At 37.9% G+C, this 22,707-nt stretch overlaps 1 protein-coding gene across 2 annotated transcripts; it reads left to right on the forward strand.

Moving 5' to 3' along the window:
* Window positions 1-983: 983 nt before the first annotated feature.
* Window positions 984-22,497, forward strand: LOC140921316 (doublesex- and mab-3-related transcription factor A2-like). Of its 2 annotated transcripts, XM_073371310.1 has the most exons (6): window positions 984-1,115; window positions 9,228-9,450; window positions 17,502-18,013; window positions 18,949-19,023; window positions 19,727-19,834; window positions 21,482-22,497. In XM_073371310.1, exons 3-6 carry the CDS (start codon window positions 17,605-17,607, stop codon window positions 22,192-22,194), a joined length of 1,305 nt encoding a protein of 434 aa, XP_073227411.1. In that variant the 5' UTR covers window positions 984-1,115; window positions 9,228-9,450; window positions 17,502-17,604; the 3' UTR covers window positions 22,195-22,497. The 2 variants fall into 2 exon arrangements, with proteins under 2 accessions (XP_073227411.1, XP_073227412.1); XM_073371311.1 differs by lacking the exons at window positions 984-1,115; window positions 9,228-9,450; window positions 19,727-19,834 and having other exon boundaries at window positions 14,449-18,013.
* The last annotated feature ends 210 nt before the right edge of the window (window positions 22,498-22,707 follow it).

A 22,707-nucleotide genomic window follows, 5' to 3' on the forward strand; every position in this document is an offset into this window, starting at 1 on the left:
ACGACCTATGATGAAACTGCGATTGCTTAAAACTGTTCTACAGAAAACCATCTTGAGTAATGCAAAGCTCGCAGAACACAAAAACTACTATTTTGTTAAGCCGCCATTTTTTCTCGGCTCAGTTTTCCCGCGGTTTAACGCTGTCCAGTTACTTTTAGCGCCGATCTAGACCAGGATGCTTTGCAAGACAAACTTGTTTATCGCTGAATGGGCTAATACTGGTAAAAAATAAACGAATTCTGTTTTCCGCGGAAATCGAAATTCGAGTGGTCGGTTTTACACGGACCGCCTCTTAAATGTTGTTCATTTCGTTACAAGTCTGTCGCTTTTGCCAAGAGCCACTTTTCGTGTGTTTCTAGCGATCACTTTGTCCTTCTAACTAGCAACTTTCAGTTGTTTTTTTATTCACCTCAAGGGTCAAATTGTTGAAACGCACTTGAAATTTCTGTAGGTATTTATTTTTTGTGTGTGTTTGCACGTGCAAGCCGCAGTACGGGCAGCCCTGTAGGGATCCATGGCAAGCCACTACATGTTTTTTTGTTTTGTTTTTTTTGTTTTGTTTTTTTTTTACGCCCGAGAGGGAGGCTAACCCCATACATAAGGACCACACGTCTCGAGCTCCTGTTTATTTCAAACAATCAGCCGATTGTTACCTTTTTGGATAAGCGGCACTATAAGAATCCCAAGAACAACTGAATTGCTACATAGACAACCCCTGAACTAAGGCTCCGTCAGTATTCCCCTCGGACATTTGTCTGGCCACCCAAGGGTGGGACATTTGCGAAAACATCCCGGGGTAGGAATGTCAAAGCAACGTTCTAATTCAGGTTTTAGAATTCTTTCATAACGCGTTATTCATCTCAAATTTCCTGATAACCCCAAAGTACAAAAACTGAGTTGATAAATGCCGTCGCCTACCCCCAACCTCCCCACCCCCCAACCCCCACCCCGATCATGTTCCCTCGTTCCCAGGGTCCTTCTCTTCCCGCGTCCATATGCGAAAAGATGGCGGAGAGTCGGCGGAGAGAAACAGCTTTGTTAGACAAGATATCGCGAATTCGTAAGCTCTTGGTTTGGGGATCAAGGCTTGGAAGGATCGATTGAAACTTTTTCGAGTAAGTGATTGATCCTTATTTACTTACCATTCTAATATATGGCTGCAAGCTGATCAGTACATCGGCGAGATTCATACATATTCATAGCTGCATGCCTCATTTAAGTTTAATATGCTTAAACCATGACGATCGACATTTGCATGCATTTGAATATATTACTTTAAATGTAGTGGAAATGATCAGGATTTATAGACTCTTATAACATCTCGAGGGATTTTTGTAAAAATTCCCTGAGTTCTTAAAACAACTCAGTTAAAGACTATATTATAAAATGGCTTAAAGAATGCTAGCGCGTTGTGTCAGCTGTTTAATTCGCATTTCTGAAATCATAGTTCTGCAGTGGTTATCTGAAGGATGTTTAGGAATTCAGTTTTTCCACTGAGTCAGGCATTTGCAACAGCAAGGGGTAACGTTTGCGCATGCGTCAAGCTTGCTGGGAAGCAGTTGTTGACCGGAAATCGTAATGGCCGAGAGCTGTCCTGAAGCACTTTCAGGGAACATTTTTTTGCATATCCAGTCAATAGCAGACATGTATTATAGATTGGATACTTTGGCTAAGCCATGTTGAAGTGTCATGTTTGGGAGAAGGACCATTTAGCTGGTTAATTTTCATCCATTTGGCTCCTCTGATGAAGCAGATAAAGCGTTCACGAGGTCGTTTGTTGTGATATGTTGATTTGTTGACATTCAAGCGGTCACGGATTTCTGGGTTATCGTCCATGATCCGCAGAGCTGCTTAGCATTTAGGTAAGACATACCTCTTGATTTACTTTGTGAAATGTGGAGCAGCATCATCGAATGTTATGTGTTAAAATTATAGCAGCCTGAATTCAACGTAATTTGTGTGACCCCTGTATTTTTGTAGTATTTGACCCTGACCGTACAGCGAGATCCATGTATATATCCCACACAAGCGACTAAACAGGTTAAACTTCTCTTTCGGTTACTCCATATTTTCACTTTTAATGGTTAATTCAAAGGGGGGATGTTCGAGTATTTTGATACTATTTAGCGGCATGAAATCAACAAGCAAATTTCCTACTCTTACAATTAAGGCCGTATAGTCGGATGTTTCCTTCCATTTTCGAAAATCTGCTTTTCTGGTTTACATTGGTGCTCTCTGGCGATTACTTATTCTCGGAGATTAAGAGATCGGGGCGGTGGATCGTGAAATATTGTTTGCTAAAATTTCGTTTAAGATAGACAAATTTTTCTTGTCCTTTTCAACCTTGTTTTCAGATTTTTCGTGAACATGTAAAAGTATATCCCAACAAAACTTATTTGTAAAAGCATTGTTTCGGAACACTCTTTCATTCTTGAATGTTTGATTTTGCATCTAAGGGGGGGAACACTGATGAATTTGCGTTTTAATAATCATGCACTGTAAGCTCTCAGATTCATTGACCAGAACCCTCACCATTTTGGAAGATGATTTTATTCTGATAATTATTCTATGATGATTTGTTTATACATATAAAATTGGCACCTAAAAGAATTTTAATGTTATGCTTAAAATGTTTACATAATGTCTTGAAACATAACTGAAATCAATATAAAATATGAAAATACACATATGTGCATTCTTTTCCCTGTCCTACTATAAAATATGATAACTGTGATTTAATGCATTTTCATATGACCATTACGATATTACTCCCACTTTGACACTAGCACAAATTCAAGCACAAAACAATTCTTTCCCTTGTTCAGCTTTGCACTTGCTGGACTGCCATTCCTGTTTGAAGCACAGACTACACTGGACATGAAATCCCTGAATTTGATTCCTTGCATTGGCATCCACATAAGAATTAGCTCCATCACGTACAATGTATTTGTATGCTTACAAAAATCATAAATGTTATTATTTCTTTTCTATCCCAAAGATTTCTTTCCTTCTTGAATATAAATTCGTATATCCATCACACTTTAGAAATCCTGAATATCTAAGGGGGTATCACTAGTTGTGGGCAACAACAAAATGCCATAGGGATAACTTTTCACTCTCCGATAGAGATAATTCTTTTGGTAATCTGGGTCTCATATATTCAGTGTTTGTGCACTCTAATTTAGGAGCACTTGGCTTGCCAATGTCAGTTTGGCTGTGTATACACAGTAGTAGTGTATATAGTCATCTATCATAGGCTGCACAAGTTGCAATTGATGCTCCTGGTGTTGCAAGATGACTAGTTATGGAAAATTTCATTTGCCTTTTGCCTGTTGCAGGAGCTCCCTATGAGATGCTCAGCACAAAACCTTGTTGATTCAGGTGATAGTCATTGACGATGAGTGCATCGTTACATTCAAACCTGTTGCACTTTTCACTCAAGCCATAGCAGAGCTGGTACAAAATGGCGACTATCTGTTTTTCATTCAACCCTATGCTGTCTGCAGAATGTAAAGGGTCTGTCACTTTATACTGAACTGCATCAAATAGCCTTGGTGCCCCAGAAGACACACAGACAAGCTTAAATTTTATTGAGTCATACATTGGCTCACTTGAAGCTACCATAAACTCAGACTTTATAAATATCAGGCTTTAAGATCCTTAAGTTCTCTTCATGTTGAAATTAAATGAAAAGGAAAATTTACAGCTAACTTTCTCTCATTTTCAATTTTTTAATCTTCAAATCAAAGGAACTTGGCCCCAAATAGATATGGGCTAGTCAAGGGAGCTAAGCCTTATTAGCTATATATTAACTAAAATAATTAACACATGTGCTGTAGAACATACAAACAACAAAATTTATGAAAAGCAAAACTGAGTGCAAGCATGGATGCAGAAAATTCACTTCAATATCTCAGGGAGAAAATGCAGTTTTAGATATGACTTTAATCTTTACTATTTTAAGTATTTTCACTGTTGTGTGCATATTTGCAATTTTCTAGTATGTAGAAGTGTGGGGAGTAAAGGGAAGGATTTTTCATGGTTAGGATTACCTCAATAAAACACATCTGTAATATGAAACATCTTGTACCACACTCCTGTTTTGGCTCATCTAATTCTTTATTTTAGAAGTATAAGGGGCATCTTGGATTCTAGAGCCTCCATATTACAACATTCTGCCTACACCCCTGAATGCATCACATGCATTTAATAGATCTCATTTCGACAGTTTGGGTCTTTAGTTTTATATCATCTAGTGGGTGGGCGGATATCTTTGAAATTTTATCAGTCGCAGAATTAGGGCACTGCACCTGGTCTGGACACTGGTGGTTAGGATAGGGTATCTCTGAAAAGTAATCACTGGCAGAATCACTGCACTAAGGTTGCACATCTGTGAACAACAGGGCGTTCCTGAACCATAACTGACGTGAAATCGTATTATTGCAAGGAGATTGTCGCAAGAACTGCTATTATGACTATATAAACAGACTAGCATTTAGAATTTTTTTCACAGCGTTTTATTCAAATCTTAAGCGTCGGACGTTTTGTACTCGGTCACAACTTACGTGAAGAGATTTTTTCCCAGTTATCCAGTGTTTTAATAGAGGAGTTTTGCAGCTGTTACACAGAACCCCATCAAAACTTGACGTGTCAGCGCGCAAGCCAAAACACGAAACAATAATCACACACGAAACAATAATCAGCGCGCAAAATTGTGAATGATCTGCGCCTTATTAGCCTTTAGACCAATCTCGCATATTACAAAAAAGACTTTGTCTTATCTGCACTCAATAAAGATAGAACAGATGACTAAGACGATGGTAATTTTTAAAAGAGGCGCCATTTTTCTTTGCTGCATTCGCTGCGATCCAATACCACCACAAACTTCCGTCCAGCGGCTCGCGCATACTCGCAACGTTACCACTTGCTGTTGGCATTTGCACTTTTTCTGTTAGCCCTACCGTGGGGATTTGGACGTATGAGCTGACTCCACCGGTGTGTGTAATCACAGGGTGCCCACACAATCTGTTTGTGTAACCGATTGTTATTTTATTGTAAATGTATTGAATTTACTGTTTACTTCATCTATAGCGATATTTCGCTAAATATGTACACGGGTCCATGTTAAATAAACGTTCTATTACGTTACCTGCAGTATATTGTCGTCTTTTTGCCTCAAAAGGGGTATTTTGAGCAATTTGGAAGGATAGGTTGAGTTCACTTTTTTTGGAACTGTTCCTCAAAATCCTTGCAAATTGCTCAAAATACCCCAACAATATACAGCAGGTAAGGTAATGCAACGTTTATCATGTACATATTTAGCGAAATATTACTATAGATGAAGCAAACGGCAGTCCAGTACATTTACTATAAAATAACAATCGGTTACACAAACAGATTATGTGGCCTCCCTGTGGTGTAATAGAGTCAAAGAGTCGACTAAATCGGAAGATTCACAGCGGAACACACAGAAATACATCAAAGATAAATCTGCTTTATTTATCAGATCGTGCGTTCCATTCATTCTTCAGCAGCAGAAGTCCGAACTAAATTAATAGGGAGCTTAACGAGCGACGTTTTTGAGCCAGGCACGTCAACCGGAAATGGACGTTTTGTACTCTTGAGCCGCGATTTTGAACAAATTTTTGGGCAGATCGTCTCTGTAAGAATTAAGACACTTGGCAATCTAAATACGGTAGTGTCAAGGCTTATTAAAAGAGGAAAAGGCTCACTTCCGGTTGACGTGCGTGGTTCAAAAACGTTGCTGCTTACGCTCCCTAATGTTGGCGACAGTACCTGCCTGTATGATTAATAGCAACATGAAGATTAGGATTGCCGGCTGTTCTTGGCGTCCACAACAATCCTTGCTATATAAATATTATGATTTATTGTATTACATTCTAATCACCTAACTAGACACTATAAAACAACTGATCAAGTTGTAAAATTCAAGATGACATATAACTTGACTGATCAGAAAAAAATTATAGAGTGAAAAGTTCTGCAAGTCTGTGGGCACGACAGTTTGATAAATGACCAACCAGTTCTAAGAGTCAATTCTGGACCATCCCCCCTCCCTCCCCCAAAAAAGTGGCCGCTGTAGAGAGATGGCTGTTTGATTTAAATATAATCATCTTTCTTTCCAAAGATATCAAATAGCAATGCAATTTGCGGAGAACTCCTTTGAAAGCTTTCTATGGAAGATCCGTTCAATGTTTGCTTCCATAGTGTAAACGTTTGCCAATAGCTAAAACAGATTCAGCAGATCTTCGACAAGTCAACGCGACTTTTCACATTTTCTACAAAAGCCCTTAACCAATATGGGCTTCTTACTTGATAGAATTCTACAGACAGAATATCTGCAGCATTCTATCAAGCAAGTAATTTTTTTAAAAAAGCGAATCTGAAGTAAAACATGGAATTTAGTTTACCCTAGGGTTCCAGGAATTTGTTTAAGTATTCTGAGAAACGTATAGCTTCTATTCCTTTGAATTCATAATTACAGTTCACTTGCTTTCAAACTCTTCACCCACGCAAATAAAGAAAAAATGGAACAGGAATTCTCCGATAAATTTTGCTACATCACACTTTATTGACTGTCAAGCTACGGAGTTTACATTTCAATCAAGCCGGGCCATAAAGTGGTGTGTTTTCTATGTTAATCGATTGACTACCCTCTTCGTTAGCGACTCGACAATTTCAGGTCAATCCACGAAAGCAGAAGAATGTACGGACAAGGGCCGCAAATCGAGGAAAATTAGGCGAATACAGGCATCCTTAGCAAAAAGTTTTATTCAGAATCACATAAAAGAGTTAGCCAGTGTAAGATACAGTATTACAATAGTCTCCTAACAAATAAACATGAAACGAGCACGACATTTGATTACAAGAAATGTGCGTGCGACTATGCTTGTATTCATGCATGATCATATTGTTCCAAGCTCCTTAAATAAGCATACTCGAATGTAGGTCTCACTAAAATCGTTCCATCTTGGGAAAAATCGCCCGAAACAGATGTGAACAGCCCTTTAAACTTCTACTACTACCATTCAAAACTAACAGCCTGTTATCTCTGCTGCAACTGCACAATGCAGAAGGCACCGTTTCCCTCCTTTTATACATGCAAGCTACATAAGATAATCATCACAAGCGCGAACGATGCCCACGCATTTTTCTTTGAAAAGGTCGATCTTATATAGCTTGAGCTTACGCTCTTTATAACTTTTTTCAAGCACCTCGTATTCGCCGGGAAGCACCCCAACACGCGCACTGATTGTAGTCAACAGATCCTTGTGCCCCTTGACTAACTGCATGAAATTCTCCATAAAGGCAGCAATGGAGCTGTATATCCTTTCCAGCTGTTGCAGTTTGTTCCGCTCTTCAGCCGCCGCGATGGCAGGAAGCCCCAAAAGTACAGTGGATCCGACTGATTCAACAATTCCTTTAACGAGTCCAACCAAGCCCGACTCGGCCGTTCTAGCCACTGGGGCCAAGACAACACCAAGTACCGGCATCCTACACAGCATATTGGTGTTAGCCTCAGACGCCAACTCCCTAGCTCTTTGCCCGGCTCCTGTTGCTTGGGACCTAATGCTTGAAATTTCCGATTCAATTTCGCCATGTTTGTCAAGAACAGCTTTAAAAGCTTTGTCTAACCCTTCTGCTGTTTCTCTAAAGTTTTGTAGTATCGATTCTGGGTCGTAGTAGCGTACCCCATTCAACACGTTCTGTGCCACGTAAATGTTTTCTTGGGCGAAGGATTTTGCCAACTCCACGTACCTACGCGCTTCAACTTGAAGTTGTCGGAACTTTAGAACAACTCTCTTGATTTCCTGAAGCATCTGAGAGTTACGATTTCGTAGAGTTGCCAATACGTTCGAGAATTCATTCAGTTGAGAAGAAATATTTGCAGAAACGGGGGCTAATTTACGTATGTCGTTTGCCACTGTACCGTAAAGAGTAACAGCATTGTCGAACTTAGTTTGAAACTGATTTACTAAGGCCATGATGAACTCGGTAGTTGATGTTATCAGTTGCAAATATGTAGTCTTAACAAACTCAGAGTTCAGCGACCAACACCCAGCTCGCTTAAGACACTCAAAATCTGCAACTTATGGACAAATAAGGAAATTTAATGCATTCTTTTGTGATTAAATATTTGACCCAGCCAAAATTAAGCCAACCAGGATACGAAGTTTGAGTAGCTGGGGTCGACCTGTGCAAGGAAACTTTTCCGAGAAAATGAGGTACTCTTTGGTTGTTTACATTATTTACATATTTTTCAGATTGTTTTCTGCATGCCTACATGGGTGAAGAGTTGTAAATTCGAGACGAAGTCGAGGGTTTGCATAACTGTCGAGAATTTTCCCAACGCCTCGAGTGTTTATATCAGGCTATGCAAACACAGGAAAAAAGTTTTCTATTGCTTTTATAAAATAACTTTCCCGAGAAAAAAACGCAAAACTCTTTGTATGGCTCTGATTAAAAGAAAAATTTTTACCAGTCGCAAAATCTTGTCCACGAAGTCTTGCACGCGTAATCAGTTCTTGTTTTGCAAAAAGATGCTTTGCAAAATACGGATTTTTCTCGCTTAAAACGGTCAGCTTAAGCGACGAAAAATGTACACACCTTCTTTGTAACGATTTTCCAAGTTTCAGCCGACGAAGGAATGGGTAAATAAAGTAAACGTTTTGAGTTTTGAACTCGAAGACTTTTTCAAATTTGTGCTTGCGTGATTAGCGCGCGAAAAACCAAACAACTTGACGCCACAACCATGTTTACATACTCGCATGCAAACACTCCTCTCGGCCAATCAGAGCGCGCGTACTATCTTAGTTATTTTATAAATACTATTTGTACATGAGCAAAGTACACGTGACAGAGCTCGTGCTCGTTCCCTCGTGCGCATCATGCAAGCTTTATCGACTTATTGAGCGGGTGGGTGGAGGGTTCCGTGTTGATTGTTTTGGTTGAGGTGGTGCGGTAGTGGGGCAGGCAAACTTCTATGTCCCACCCGATTGCCTCATGCGCTGCCAACCTTGTTTCCATAACAACCCGTCGAGTTTTGTTGATTTCGACCCCTCTTGTGTGCTGACGTCTGAGCTTACTGTTTACATGTTAACGTATAGGGTAAAGAGAACACAAATACGTCTCTTATCCTCTCATCCACGACATTTAAATCATATAGGCTAAAACTATCTGTCTCTTAAAAAAAACCTATTTAAAAGGTCTTGATGAACTCACGACAAGTTCCCATACAAATCCTTTTAAGTTGGCTTCGAGAAGTCTGTTGTGAGCCTCACTGCCTGTTCCGAACCTACAAACTGTTCAGCCGACAAAAGCCACTAGCTTCAACCGAGGCCACAAGACAACCCAGCGCGGCAATCCATTCATCTGTAGCTTCTTCTGTTTTCATCTAGCAAAGCCAGCTTGACGACTTCAAACAACATGGTAAGCTTTGCACAAACGTTGTAGATGACGACTAGCGGAGTTGTTTTTGCTCGGCCGTTTACCTTTCGTTAGTGCACCGACTCTATTTCCAACACTACACGAAAAATTTGGTTTACACCAATTAAATTTACTCAGTGCAAATTTGGTGCAAAAAAGTGCAATCTAAGGTTGAGGACAAAGATGGTAAATACGCATCTGCAGTGCAACTCACAGCAACAAGACAGCAACTGTTGGTGGTACAAATTAAAACTGCGTTTCAGTTCTTTTTGGTAACAACACAGCCGTTTTTAGTTGTCAAGCCGAGTAAATTCCGAGAATCTTGATGCATAAGATATTTTTTTCATTCATTCAGAACAGGACGCGGACACAAATAGTCCGTTTCGATAGACGTATGACATACTCATACTCATGTTCATACTTTGTTTATGCTCGAAAACCAGGAGCTGGCTAGGCCCCTATCTTAAGTCGCTAACACGTCGAGTTTTTAAAGAAAAATACAAAATTAGTCAAAATGAAATAAAATAATCAAAGGAAAACTATTTAGATGGCTCAAAGCAACAGGATAGTTGTTACATCTATAATTATACATGATAACAGAAATAAGAATAGGGAAACGGGAAAACAAAAAGACTATCTAAAACTAGTTATTGCTACATAGGTAACAAGTGTGCGTCAAAGTTCATCTTTCTGATTTGAAAAGCAGGAGGCCTTGAACTCTTCCAGTTTCTCTTTACAGAATAAAAAACAAGGCAGCCTATTAGAGCTTTTTCACTGTTCACACTTTAGGATTCAGTCATCCCATGTATAACATAATAAACAGTACCACAATAGTGCAAGCTATTTTACGTGTCCAAGCTAATATAGTGCGTAAGCTTGGGATCATCCTGTGCTATTGCCAACAAAATGCAGTGAAATTTAAGCATCTTATTGCCTTTGTCCACCTCAGTCAACTAACATCGATAGGTTGAATTGAATTCCTCATTCAGGGTCTGAAAGGGTACTTCCGGGTTCCGGGATTTGACAAAACACATTACGGGATTCGGGTAAACGTTTACGGAGTACGCCGACTTAACTGCACCAGGGAAGCCGGATTCGCCTAAATTTGGGCACGGATGCGGATTGGGAAAGAAAATGATATTCGGGATAGCGATGAAATAAGTTCGGGATGCGGGATTCTCGTAAAAAAAAGGAGCGAAAAAGGAGCGGGATTGCGGGATCAGTGAGGATCCCTCGTTTCCAGACCCTACTCGGTATATCGCTTCGGTTTCTTCGCTTCACGCCTTGATAGACCTTTCAATGGTCTGTACACAATTTGTGGTTAATTACTTTGATATGAGTGGCCAATAAAGACCCAAATGACTAAGACATCTCGTGATTGTAGGACTCCCATGTAGTCCTTTATACCGAAACTATTACTTGACCTAATAAAAGGGTCTAGCAAAATGTCTACGCCAGTTCATCGTTAACCTTGTCTGCTACACAGCCGTTTTTAGTGTCGTCACGCAACGCTCCTCGGCGAGGAGCGTTGCGTGACGATACTAAAAACGGTTGTGTAGCAGAATATCGTTAACCGGTTTGTAAACTTTAGTGATAAGACCCTGGTCTGTGGTCTGGCCTGGTTTTGTTCCCGCAACCTCTCAGTAGCTAGTGTGATGTGCTTTGAAATCGGAATATATTACTTTGAAATACTTTTCAAGATATTAGGGCCATTTATACGAGGAAAAATAAGACGCGTCTTACATAAGACGCGTCTTAAATAAGACGCGAACTTTCCGTATAAACGGCACATTTCGTCTAAAATAAGACGCGGCTTAGCTAAGACGCGTCTTATTAGATAAGACATGCTCATATAAATGGTACAGTTCGCGTCTTACATAAGACGCGTCTTATTTTTCCTCGGATAAATGGCCCTAATGTCTCAACATTTGTAAGTATAATAACTACAACTTCCATGCTTTAAATTTCGAGCATGGCAAGTTGAAATCCTAGCTTGTAGATGATGTTAACGGGATTCGGTTTCGAGAGCATCATCCACTTCTTAGCTGACCAAAGGGCAACTCAAACGCGGAACCTTCTCATTTCGAGTCGATTCGAAGTAATAGACCTTTTCACCGATACGGCGGCCATATTGAATTAATTCGATTTAAGGAGTATTATAGGGGACATGAGCACATTTCGTTTGCCGGTATTTTCGAGTGCTTTTCTTAACATTTTTTCTTAGAATAAGATTGTAATGGGAAAAAAGATCCTTGTGCCGTGTTTGGATGTAATAATGATCACCTTTTTTGTATTTTATATTAGAAATATGGTCTTTTACTGCATATTTCTGCATCATTATTACATCAAAACACGGCACAAGGATCTTTTTTTCCCATTACAATCTTATTCTAAGAAAACGTTAAGAAAAAATGTTCCAAAAAGCGCTCGAAAATACAAACGAAATGTGCTCATGCCCCCTGGGCATCCTATTATACTCCTTAAATCGAATTAATTCAATATGGCCGCCGTATCGGTAAAAAGGTCTATTGTGAGTTTACGCAGCAGGACGGCAGGAAGAAGAGGGCGGCTAAACGCTTGAGTGTGACAAACGTGACAGGGCTATAACTTGCGCGATTTGTCGTGATCTTCACTTAACATTAACATGTCTTTTGGTCTTTGAGGAAAATATCTGTTTAAAGGAAGGTGAAGTTCGGCGGAAAGTTTTTTCGAACAAAATTATTGTCAGGCTTGTCACACAGGGTTTTCCGTCTTTTTTCCTCTTCCGTCCTGTTGTGTAAGTTCACTATTCACTCGGCCGTGCGTTTCCTATTTACGTCGCCTAATTGGGATTTCGTTGAGCTGAACTGTTGCATCGACATAACTATCACAGAGAACCATCCTGGTTACTGTATTAAGTCGTCATTTGAATTCTGTTTTTACTAGTAAAAATCTTCCTTTCGGCCCTTAAAGTTTAAATTGTCAGTTAACATGATTTATTATACGTTACAAAAACGAAAGTTACTCTATATTGTTCGGTTTCAGCTAGCTGAGGGTGATTCAATTTACTTCACGTTTTTGCGCGTAAATCTGGAAGCGTTTTCATACTTTCTGTACAAAGTAGAGTTTACAGGTTTTGTATTTAAGGCCAGAAAATACTTAGAAATTGCGGATGTTCTCCAGTCGTGTACGACATTGTTGGTAGTCCACTGGATTCCTTACAAGACTTGTATAAAAGGTGACTTCAAAAACACTTCCTATTCTGCAAAACGGTGAAAAGGTGGGCAAGATATGTCTTAGAATAACATCTTTACAAACTGCAGATGTATACCTATGTTGAATTAGCCAAGAATACTTTTGCTCAGTTAGAAATCTTCGAAAGTTCTTGTATAAATAATCTGAAATAATCCAATTCTTTTTCAAATGCATTGTATCTTAAGACATTTACTAATCATTTTCATCCGGCCCACACACCTTAAAACTCAAAAATGCTTTTATGTAATATTCGTTTTCACAGGTGCCCTAGAGTAGAGTTAACCACGATCTTGCATTAAGCTATTGTAATTTCCCAAGCGATGTACCTTGCTGTAAGTGTCAACACAAAGAAATATAGCCACGGAGACATCGTGCTACTGTTAAGAAAGCGAATTGCTACAAAACAGCCATAAAATGTCTATATAAGATTTACATGTTTGAAATCACGCACTCTTAATACCCGAGTTGGATTTAATACCTAGAAATTTCAAGAGGACTTTGTTAATAGGGAAGGTATTTTTTCTTATCTTTCACGAAAACGCGTCGACTGGATAACTTGTTTCAAGTCTGGGGCTAAAAATGTAATTGTCTAATTTTCTCATAAGTGTAATCTAAGTGCATTTCTTTTACCATCTATTCCCTAATGACTTTTTAAAAGGCTTTTGAATTTTTTTGTTCACCTTTTTTTTTCTTTTTTTTTTTCGCCGCAGGGCTACAGAACTAAAGGAGCCACCTGAGCTTCAGGAATTAAAACTCGATACGAAAAATAAAAGAAGAAAATTAAATTTAAAATAGCTTCAACTCTTTAACGTTGATTCTATTGTTGCTTTGATAACTCACATTTCGTAGCTTGCAACATCTACTGTACGCATAATTCACCAGAAACCAGAACTTTACCACAAAGTTTAATTTATACTTGGCTTTCAAAGTTCCGTGGAAACTGCTACTAATTGAAATATCTTTTAAAATTACACTTTAACTCTTTTGCCGCTTGCCTTTTATACTTAAAAGACGACAAAGCAGTAATCTGAATTTAGACATTGGCAAATCTCCTAGATTTATGAAACATTAAATAACAATTTGTGGTGCTGTCTAATTTTGTAGCGAAGTCGAGTCAGTCGCCCACATACTAAAGAGTTAATTGTATTAACTTTAATGAACCAAAATTCCGAATTTTTTAACCATAGAAGAAGCCGCCAAAAAGGCATATTGCGACCTTAGACATAGCTATTAAATTAAAGGTGTAATTGAACTGGAAGAATTTTCTAGTCTCAGATAGTAAGATTGTTATTAAAAAATCTATTTATAATTAAGGGAAAAAAGATGATTTTGTACGCGAATGTAACACGCTCCGCGTTCTTGACTCTCTGAATGACTGGCTACTTTTGCTTTTTACGTCGTGAGTTCGAAATTACAATTTTGATCGAGTTCAACAAATTAACGCGCACGGAAAAGGCAGGTCGAGTGCAACTTTTAAAAAGCTTTAAATTTGCATGTAATCTTATACAATAGGATAAGCATTGTGTTAAAGAATATTCTTTTTCTCCTTTTATGTTAAACGTGTGAGTTATTGTCTCTTCATAATTCACTTGTGTTGTAGACACCTATTTATTTCCGAGCATTCTTTCTCGGTGAAGTCATTTAATTAACACCAGAGAGCTTTTTTTCTGGTTTTCTGTTCAAGCGATGTTTGTTTAACTGCGTGCTAAATAAGTTATCACAACAAAACTTCTTCGTTTATGTATAACCGGGTAATTCAAGGCGGTTTTTTGTTATTTTAGTGCTATCGGATTTAACACCAGTCCTCACGAGGAAGTGAAAAAAACATCCGTTTTCTACGAAAATTAATTACTTATCTTTCACAAGATTACACGAGAAGGCGAGAACAGTTTTTAAATACCATTTTAAAAGCTCATATCACAATGCTGTTTCCGCTGCCGAGGGCAATAAAGTGCTCGAGTAGTTACTTAAGAAGCAAGCTAAATACGTTGCCTAACTTTTTTATCATTTTGAATCGAGTTTCGGTTTTATCACACGTTTACGAAAACCACCACTGCACGCGATGGCCTTCTCCATTGGGCTTCATGCGTGATCTTGGGCGTCAGTGCAGGCAAATGATATCTTTGAAACCTCCGGTTGTTTGGAATATTTTTTGGCATCAAAAGACGAATAAACATGGATGTTTAATCCAACAATGTAGAAAATAAATTACCCGGCTTATCGTCTATGCATGGTTCCGCATTATCACATGTAATTTTGGTCTCCAAATTTCATTTTTGCAATTTGAACTGTGTCCTTGAAGGTAGAGCGGAATATAATTTGTTAAATAAAAACCCATTTCCTCCAATTTTTCAGAGATTTAAATGGCTTCTTGCTTCTCAAAAAATAATATATATTATTTAGGTACAGTATAATAAAATTAGATTTGAAGCAAGTCTAGGCCTAAATGGAACAATCAAATTTGGGGGGTCTTCAAAATTAAAACTGCATCAACTCTTAATCTATAATGATTACCCTAAAAAGAATTTAACGGTGCGTTAATTTGAAGGAAACTAGATTTCAATTCCATTTTTTATCTGAAAATTGCAAAGGGCTGTCTTTCCGTTATCAAATAGGCTTGTTTTGAAAATTTTACCTCGAAAACAATTGTTACTGGCAGAAAAAACTGATGGCATATTTTCTCCCGTGGTTCTAGCGTCTATTCAAACAGCATGAAGTTGATCTATCGACTTCAACGTAGTGCGCGGGGTCTTAATTTTTTGGCTAATTTTTTAAAGAAGAAGAAAAGAACTTGCCCTCCTCACTTCACGGGGGAAGTTCCTTAAAATAATAAAGAATATTTGCTCTTACCGGATATGTTATCGCAGAAAAGGTTCCGAGGATTTTAAGCCTTAATTTGCCCTTAAAAAACGTCATTTGGGGCGTTTTTTCCTTTATGAGTATGGTTCAGATCTGAGTTTTTGATTTTTGTTATTTCAGTTTTTCAAACAATACCATTTTTAGAAAAGCCTCTGAATTTCTTATATGTTTCATGTCCAAGTTTTAAACACAGGTGAACCTTTTTCTCTCTTCTCAAGGTTTTATCCTTTAGGAAAAAAAGTATATTTATCCAATATAATGAGCTTTCATAGTCGGATGCTTCAGTCCTTCTCCTAATACTTTGTTCCAAAAACAACAAGACCGATAAAATCTCGATTAAAATATGATATTACTGTCTTATGAGGAATACTGTTGCGGCAATTTTACACAAAGATATATCGATGAATATCAAAAGCCGACGAAAATTGACTTTGATGCAAAATTATACAAATCGAATTTTCAATGTCTTAGATATAGACCGCATGGTTTGATAAAGATAACGCCTGCAAATTACTGTATTACTTTACGAAAAGGAAACAAGGCGAAATTAGTTCTGTATGAATCTATTAATGTAACTATCCAAAAGAAAAATGCGGCGACTATTTTTCGCCGCGAAAGGGATATTCTCTGAAACAAAATGAACAAACGAAACGAAATTGTTAACTCGTTGAAACAATGCCGAATGGCAGAATTGTGCTGAGCAAAGGCTTAGTCAATCCGCGAATTAGGGACTCAGAGTCTACAATCAAAATGTCAATTCAATGTAAGACTAAATATTTCTAAAACAGAAAATGAATAACTGTTTTTAAGACATCAAAACTTCGTTTCCATTTAAGCCACCTGCAACGAGTTCCAGTCTTGGCTGTTTATTTTGCGTTTATCAGTTGAATGCTTTGTTATTCTTTGAAAATAAACCAAAAACCTTCCGCCTAGAATAAGAACGAAAATATCAAGCTTAACCAGAGACAGAAAGATGGTCATGGAATAAGATTACCTTCCCTTCATTTCTTCAAATTTGCTTCAAAGGGCTTCAAAACTTGTTTACACTGTTTATTTTTCAACGCTTAAGCGCGATAATAAGAGTGCAATTATTTCCCTTATGAAATTAGAAAGCAATTTAAATTCGCTTCAAGGTGCCACTAAAAAAGACGAGAATGAATTATTAATTCACTCCGGACAGGAAGCGAGTTTTAATACAAGGCCAACGTTGAAAAGCTCTTCCTTTTGTGAAAAGCAAATTTGGATGATAAAACAAACTCCACGACATCTAACATCTCGGTGGAGTTTTAATTACTCTTAAAAGGCGAATGAGTTCATTGATTAAAAGATTAAAGGCATATCACGGCGAATTTTAAGGAAATAACCTCGCCGAATGCAGACCTCCTTTAAAGGGAGCACTGTCGAGATTAGCCAATGACCTCTGGGTGCCTTGTTAAATGTGTTCCTGCCTTTTAGATAAGTTTCAATTTGATTAATGAAACTCTACCACACAATGCATCGACTTGCGTGCTCTCGATACATAGCGAAATACTATTTCGATTACTTTTATTTTTTGCCTTTTCAAAAGGGGGACTTGCTCTTTTGATCTGATTAAGTTGAAACTTAACAGAAGACAAACTTGTGTTTACAGAGAAGAACCTTCCTTTGTCACTGCCTTAAAGCCTTTTGTTTGCTAGTGTTTGCGGATCAAGTTTTTTTTTTTTAGTTGAAGTTCACCTGCTTTCGATAACGCATACCCTTAAATGATCACCGCTTAAGGTCTTCGGGCTGAGCGCAGGTGCCCCACGCGACAACAATGAAGGACCAATCAATGCCGGACTCTAACAAAAGGTGCTCGCTCCTCATTAGTCCTTCAAAGGGCATGAATCTGAGAAATTGGCCAATCAGAGTTAGCCGTTGAAATTCATTTGGCTTTGGGGTCTTTTGGCTGAGTATAAAACAGTATCAAATCGAAATTCCAGGTTGTATAACGATCCGATATTTTACAACACAAGTAACTGTGCTCTGAAGGATACAGGTAACCAACCGAGACGATACGTTCACCGACCTAGCGCCGCATCAGAAATGAGTTATTCTCAAGGCGGTAGTAGTTTAACAACTAGTAGCTCCACTGTGGCTACAGCGAACAACGCTAGTGGCAAGCAAGCTCAAGCCCAGTCACAGACAGCACAATCCTCAGAGAAGAAACGGACACCAAAATGCGCGCGGTGCCGAAATCATGGTTTTGATTCAATCTTAAAAGGTCATAAGGGCTTTTGCCGGTGGAGGGATTGTCTATGCCCAAAATGTCTCCTCATTGCTGAACGACAGCGAGTTCTAGCAGCCCAAGTTGCGCTTCGCCGTCAACAGATGCAAGAGCAACGCAGTCCATTGCCTCCGGGAGATGTGTTTACTGCTATGACAAGGATGGGTAATGAATCTCAGAACCCATCGCGAAGCCCCTCGCCTGTTTCCACAACCACAGAGGCTACAGGTAGTGTATAAATTTTTACTCAGATTTAGGTATCCACACCTATTGACATTTTGTACTCATTTAGCCGTATATACTAACACTAGTTTTGAGTAAAAAAGCGCATCTCTTAATTGATGAATCACGATCTATATACAAACGTAAAGAAAAATTGTCTACTGTTTACCGCCGAAACAAGCTGTGCCGTACTCGAAAGGAAAGAAGATCATAGAGTGAAATTGTTACGCTTAAGGGTGTTAAACGCTAGCGAAAATTTGTAGCAAAAAGTTTCGACTTGAAAAGCACAAAAGCTCTTAATGAGTAAATTTCTAATGACATCGGTTATTCGCACGAAATGAACCCCAATTCATTCAGTCGATTTTGAGGCATAAAATGGATCGCAAGACATTTTAGGACGCTCAGTTTTATTTGTCTATGATTTCTTGAAGGAGCACCGAATTTTGTTTAATTCCTAGGTTGTTTTTTCTTGCCACAACTTAGAGTGAATGCATTATCATTAAATGTTTCGATACAGAGTTTCAAGGTGTTTCATTTCGTGGCTGTCGAGTTTGAATAATCTATCAACCAAGAACCATATGCCGTTGAACTAGGCTGATTAAATGTGAAAGAAAAGATAGCAGAGTTCATAACAAGGGAGATAAAAAGACTAAATCAAAATCTAATCCAATAATTGAGGGAAATAAGTCATTACACAAAATTTCATGCTCCTAGGACTTGTGACAAGTTCGGGCTTTTCTTTAAAATACTGCAAACTGCGCACATGCAGAGTTTTCTAATCCAACAAAACAAAACATCTTTTTCATTCTGGTAAAAAAGATATTAAGAGAGAGGGGAGCTGTAGTCACTGATTAACTGAAATCGCTAGCATCTAAGCAGGCCATATGTTGAGTCTCTTTTCCTTTTCTTTGAAAAGAAAAATAATGTTTTTGTTTTTTCAGAGATAAAGAAAGAAGTTTCCTCGCCAGTTCGAGAAAGTTGTCCTGAATCCATACCAGTCACGAATTCGTTCACAGGTGAGATTCAAGTTATCATTTCTTCTGAGACTCAGACCTAGCTACGCCATTGTAAGGTTAAAAAAAATTTCGATCTAGCTTTGTAATTGCTAAAGTTAAAAAGAAACATTTTTATGGAAACTGCGAGAGAGATACTCTTAAAGACAGATACATTAAAAATTACATAAAATTTTGTTTCAAAGTTATAAGGTACCCGTTGTCACAAACACATAAATATATGAGATGTTTCTTGAGGGACATGGCAGGAGAAAACATAACATATTTATAGTGTTAAAATGCAAACAGTTTTAATCGTTTCGAAGGGAAAAAATTGCTAGACGAGGGCGGAAATAGGAACAATTTTGGAGGTATCATGTGATTATTGTTCTTTCAAAGTTTTAACTTAAAAGAAACCATATATGAAAAAATTAGCATAGATAAGAAACCTTTGCCAAAGAATGCCGAACTTTATAGTTTGTTTTCCCATAACAACCACGAAAAAAGTGAATAGATACACTTTAATTTCCTCCATGCAACTGTTGTGGCAACATTACATCTAAAAATAACATTAAACTCTGTTCACGAAAACTAATTCTGGCAATTGAAATAAATAATAAATATAGATTCGCAAAAACACGGTTAACCTACAAGAAAGACATTAGAAATTAACTGCTTTTTGGTTGAAAAATTTTCACCGTTTTGTTTAATTGTTTGTCTCTTGTAGAACACTACCATCAACAATTTCTTGGAAATTCTCATAAAGAGATTCACGCTGAATGTACTTGCTCGGCGTTTCGTCCATTCCCTGGCGTTCTTCCTCATCATTTTCAAGGTACAATAATTCACCATTCTGATAATTTTTATTTAATTACCGAAAGATCCTCAAAGAATCACGTTTGTATTCAAATGCTATGCGCACCCAATTTCCCGTGATGAATAAAACAACCGTTTTTTTTAAGGATTATTATTTGTAAGAATGACGTTTTCCAGGATGGCTCTGATTAAAAGGAGGCTTCAAGAGACAATCGAACTTTAGACTAGAACTAAAAATTCAAATAACAGGACATTACTAGCGGCGAATATTGGCTTTAAAAGATTTTTGGTTGAAGTTTTTGATGATAACGTTTCGCAATGTGGCCTTGATGAATAATGTTTTGACATAAAAGTTGACAGTTGCAAAAAGATTACGGTTATCCAAAGCTCGATAAGGAATAAATGCTTTCCTTTCCTGTATCTTTGTAGTTTAATTTTGAACAAGCCCTCATTAAAAATTTCTTATCTTTCTTGCGGTATCATATAGTGTTGACCAGCGAGGAAAAACCGCTAAATTTTAAGTGAATAACATTTGAAATTCATGCAGGCAGATGTCGCAAAACGTCGTTTTATGCCTTTCGCGTTCATTTCAAGCCACCCATGTTTTCCTCCCGCTGTGCCAACGAACGAAAATTTCTTTTTCGCCATTTAATTAGTGGAGGGAAACAAAAATTTTCTTTTTGAGATCCCGCCCGCAAGCAAATTTGACCTTGTTTGGCATAGCAAACTTATTTTAACTTCAAACTGTATTCATTAGTTTTGGAAACAAGCAATTCGTCTAATTTCCTCTTACGCTATTTTGTACTGTTCCCAGTAACAAATTTGAAAAGACTTCGCTATAACATTAAAAAGCCCGATTCATTTGTATCAACATAACCAAATGAACCAGTATTTTCCTCCTTTGATCATTTTGCACGTTTAAAAGATATCAAAATATCATTTTCCCTGAATAAGGTGCTAAAATAAAACAAAATTCAAAGCTGTTTTATTCTCAGGAAAAATCTTTAAAAAAGTCATTTTATTGTAGGTCAAAACGCGCTCAATTGGAGAAAATGGATAGGCAATTTTTCCAAATTTTAGGCTCATTTTTTTTTTCAACAATCGTTGATTTAAATGTAGCTTTACCCTTCAACAATGGCCCAATTACAAATTGAAATATTAACGACTTAAAGGATATCATAGAAATTCTATACGTTATGTTTTTTTACTTCCTTCATGACAGAATCGAGAAGACTGGCATGTTTTCACCCAAAAGTAGCATTTTCAATCTATATCGATTAAACATGTCATTTGGCAATGCTGAAAGTTTGATGTCGTAAGGAAGGTATTCCTAAAATCTGCATTTTACTAAGCACTGAATAAGAAACACTTCGTTTGTGCTTTAGAATACTCTTGCGCAAGTTTCAGATAGTTTTGGTAACTTGATCTAAAAAAGCCATTTACTAAAATCTCAAAAAAGCCTTGATGCACGCATTTAAGTGTCTTTAGAAATAAATCTATCGAACTGCATTTTCTCTTTGCATCCCGGTGACAAAATGAAATATCGTTCTTTAAAATTTAATACTTTATCGTTTTTGATATTAACGCCAGAACGTAGTAACTGTCGGTAATAAAAGTTGCATTTTATAACAATTTTTTTATATCATTGTTTTGTTTTTGGTTACAGGATTAAAAAGGAAACTACCAAATGAAGTCGGCACCGAAGCCACTCATTTATACAATCAGGCACCTCTTCTCGGAGAAGTCCAGGAAAAGAGGCGGCGATTTTCTACGGAATATGAACCTGCGGACAAATCGACGTTATTACATTTCCCCGGCCAGAGACGCCCGTCCGCTATAGAACTTCTCATACGTATCTTCCCGAAAATAAAAGTCAGCATTTTGCAGCTTGTTCTTCATTCCTGTGGTGGTGATTTAGTTCAGGCCATAGAGGAGGTCTTGACACGGTACAAAAGCGAAGCCACAAACGTTTTCATGGGTGTGCCGAATGGTTGGAATAGACCCGTACAAGAACTGCGCGAATTTCATCACCCCGCTCTACGTGCGGATGGTTTTAAATTCGCGCGAGGGCCGGAGAGTTTCTTAGGCAGCCCGAAGTCTGCCTTTACTCCAATCTCAACTCTCCCTAAAGCTCATTTCATAAACACTTCCTCATCAAATGTTCCGTTTGCTCAAGAGGCAGGTAGGAGCAAAGAAAACTTTACAATGTCATTTCTCTTGGATTCACGGATAAGTTCTTCGCTCACACGCCCCGACCACACGGCAATCAGTTTGCACAAAGCTAAGGACAGTGAGTCGATAAGCGATTCAGCAGAAGTCTTAAAGACGGCAAGCGAGACAAGGGAGGCTGCAAGTGCCAGAACAGAGAAAGAAAATTAATGCGAATTGATCGTTATTCGATCGGAGAAACCGTTCTTAAATAAACCTCAAATAAAGATCTTAGATAGATCTTATGTTGTAACAAAGAAAACGAAAACGGTTAGGTTGAGTTTACGCCTAACATCGGAAATCCTCGAACAGGACGTAGGTCTTCGTTCGTCGTTAAAAAATGTTGTTTAATAGCCCCCAAAGATCGTAAAATTATACTCTTTGTAATATTATGCCCTCCATTAGGAGTTAAAATTATAATTTTGAGTTATAAGATATAATTGATGGAAGAATAAAACTTTAATTTTAAAAGAATTTTGACGTCTTGCATGAGTTAATTTATACGCGCCAAAATAAAATTTACAGGAAAACTGCATCTGGTGTGCTAAGCGTCGAAAAATTGAAATTGTTGTTGCCACCAAACCACAAAAACTAATAAAAAAAACAGTCTTGCTACAAAGATACAGGCGGACTACATGCGTGAAGTTTTTATTCCCTGAATGATCATTATACAGTGAGAAAATT

The sequence above is a fragment of the Porites lutea genome, chromosome 12 (genome assembly GCF_958299795.1).
Source record: "Porites lutea chromosome 12, jaPorLute2.1, whole genome shotgun sequence".
In the NCBI taxonomy this organism is placed as follows: domain Eukaryota; kingdom Metazoa; phylum Cnidaria; class Anthozoa; order Scleractinia; family Poritidae; genus Porites; species Porites lutea.

Excerpts from the sequence above, each read along its gene's own strand:
- LOC140921316 (XM_073371310.1), top strand. The coding sequence starts at position 17,605 with ATGAGTTATTCTCAAGGCGGTAGTAGTTTAACAACTAGTAGCTCCACT. Across the intron at positions 19,024-19,726 it reads AGTCACGAATTCGTTCACAG|AACACTACCATCAACAATTT; the intron begins GTGAGATTCAAG and ends TGTCTCTTGTAG. Across the intron at positions 19,835-21,481 it reads TCTTCCTCATCATTTTCAAG|GATTAAAAAGGAAACTACCA; the intron begins GTACAATAATTC and ends TTTTGGTTACAG.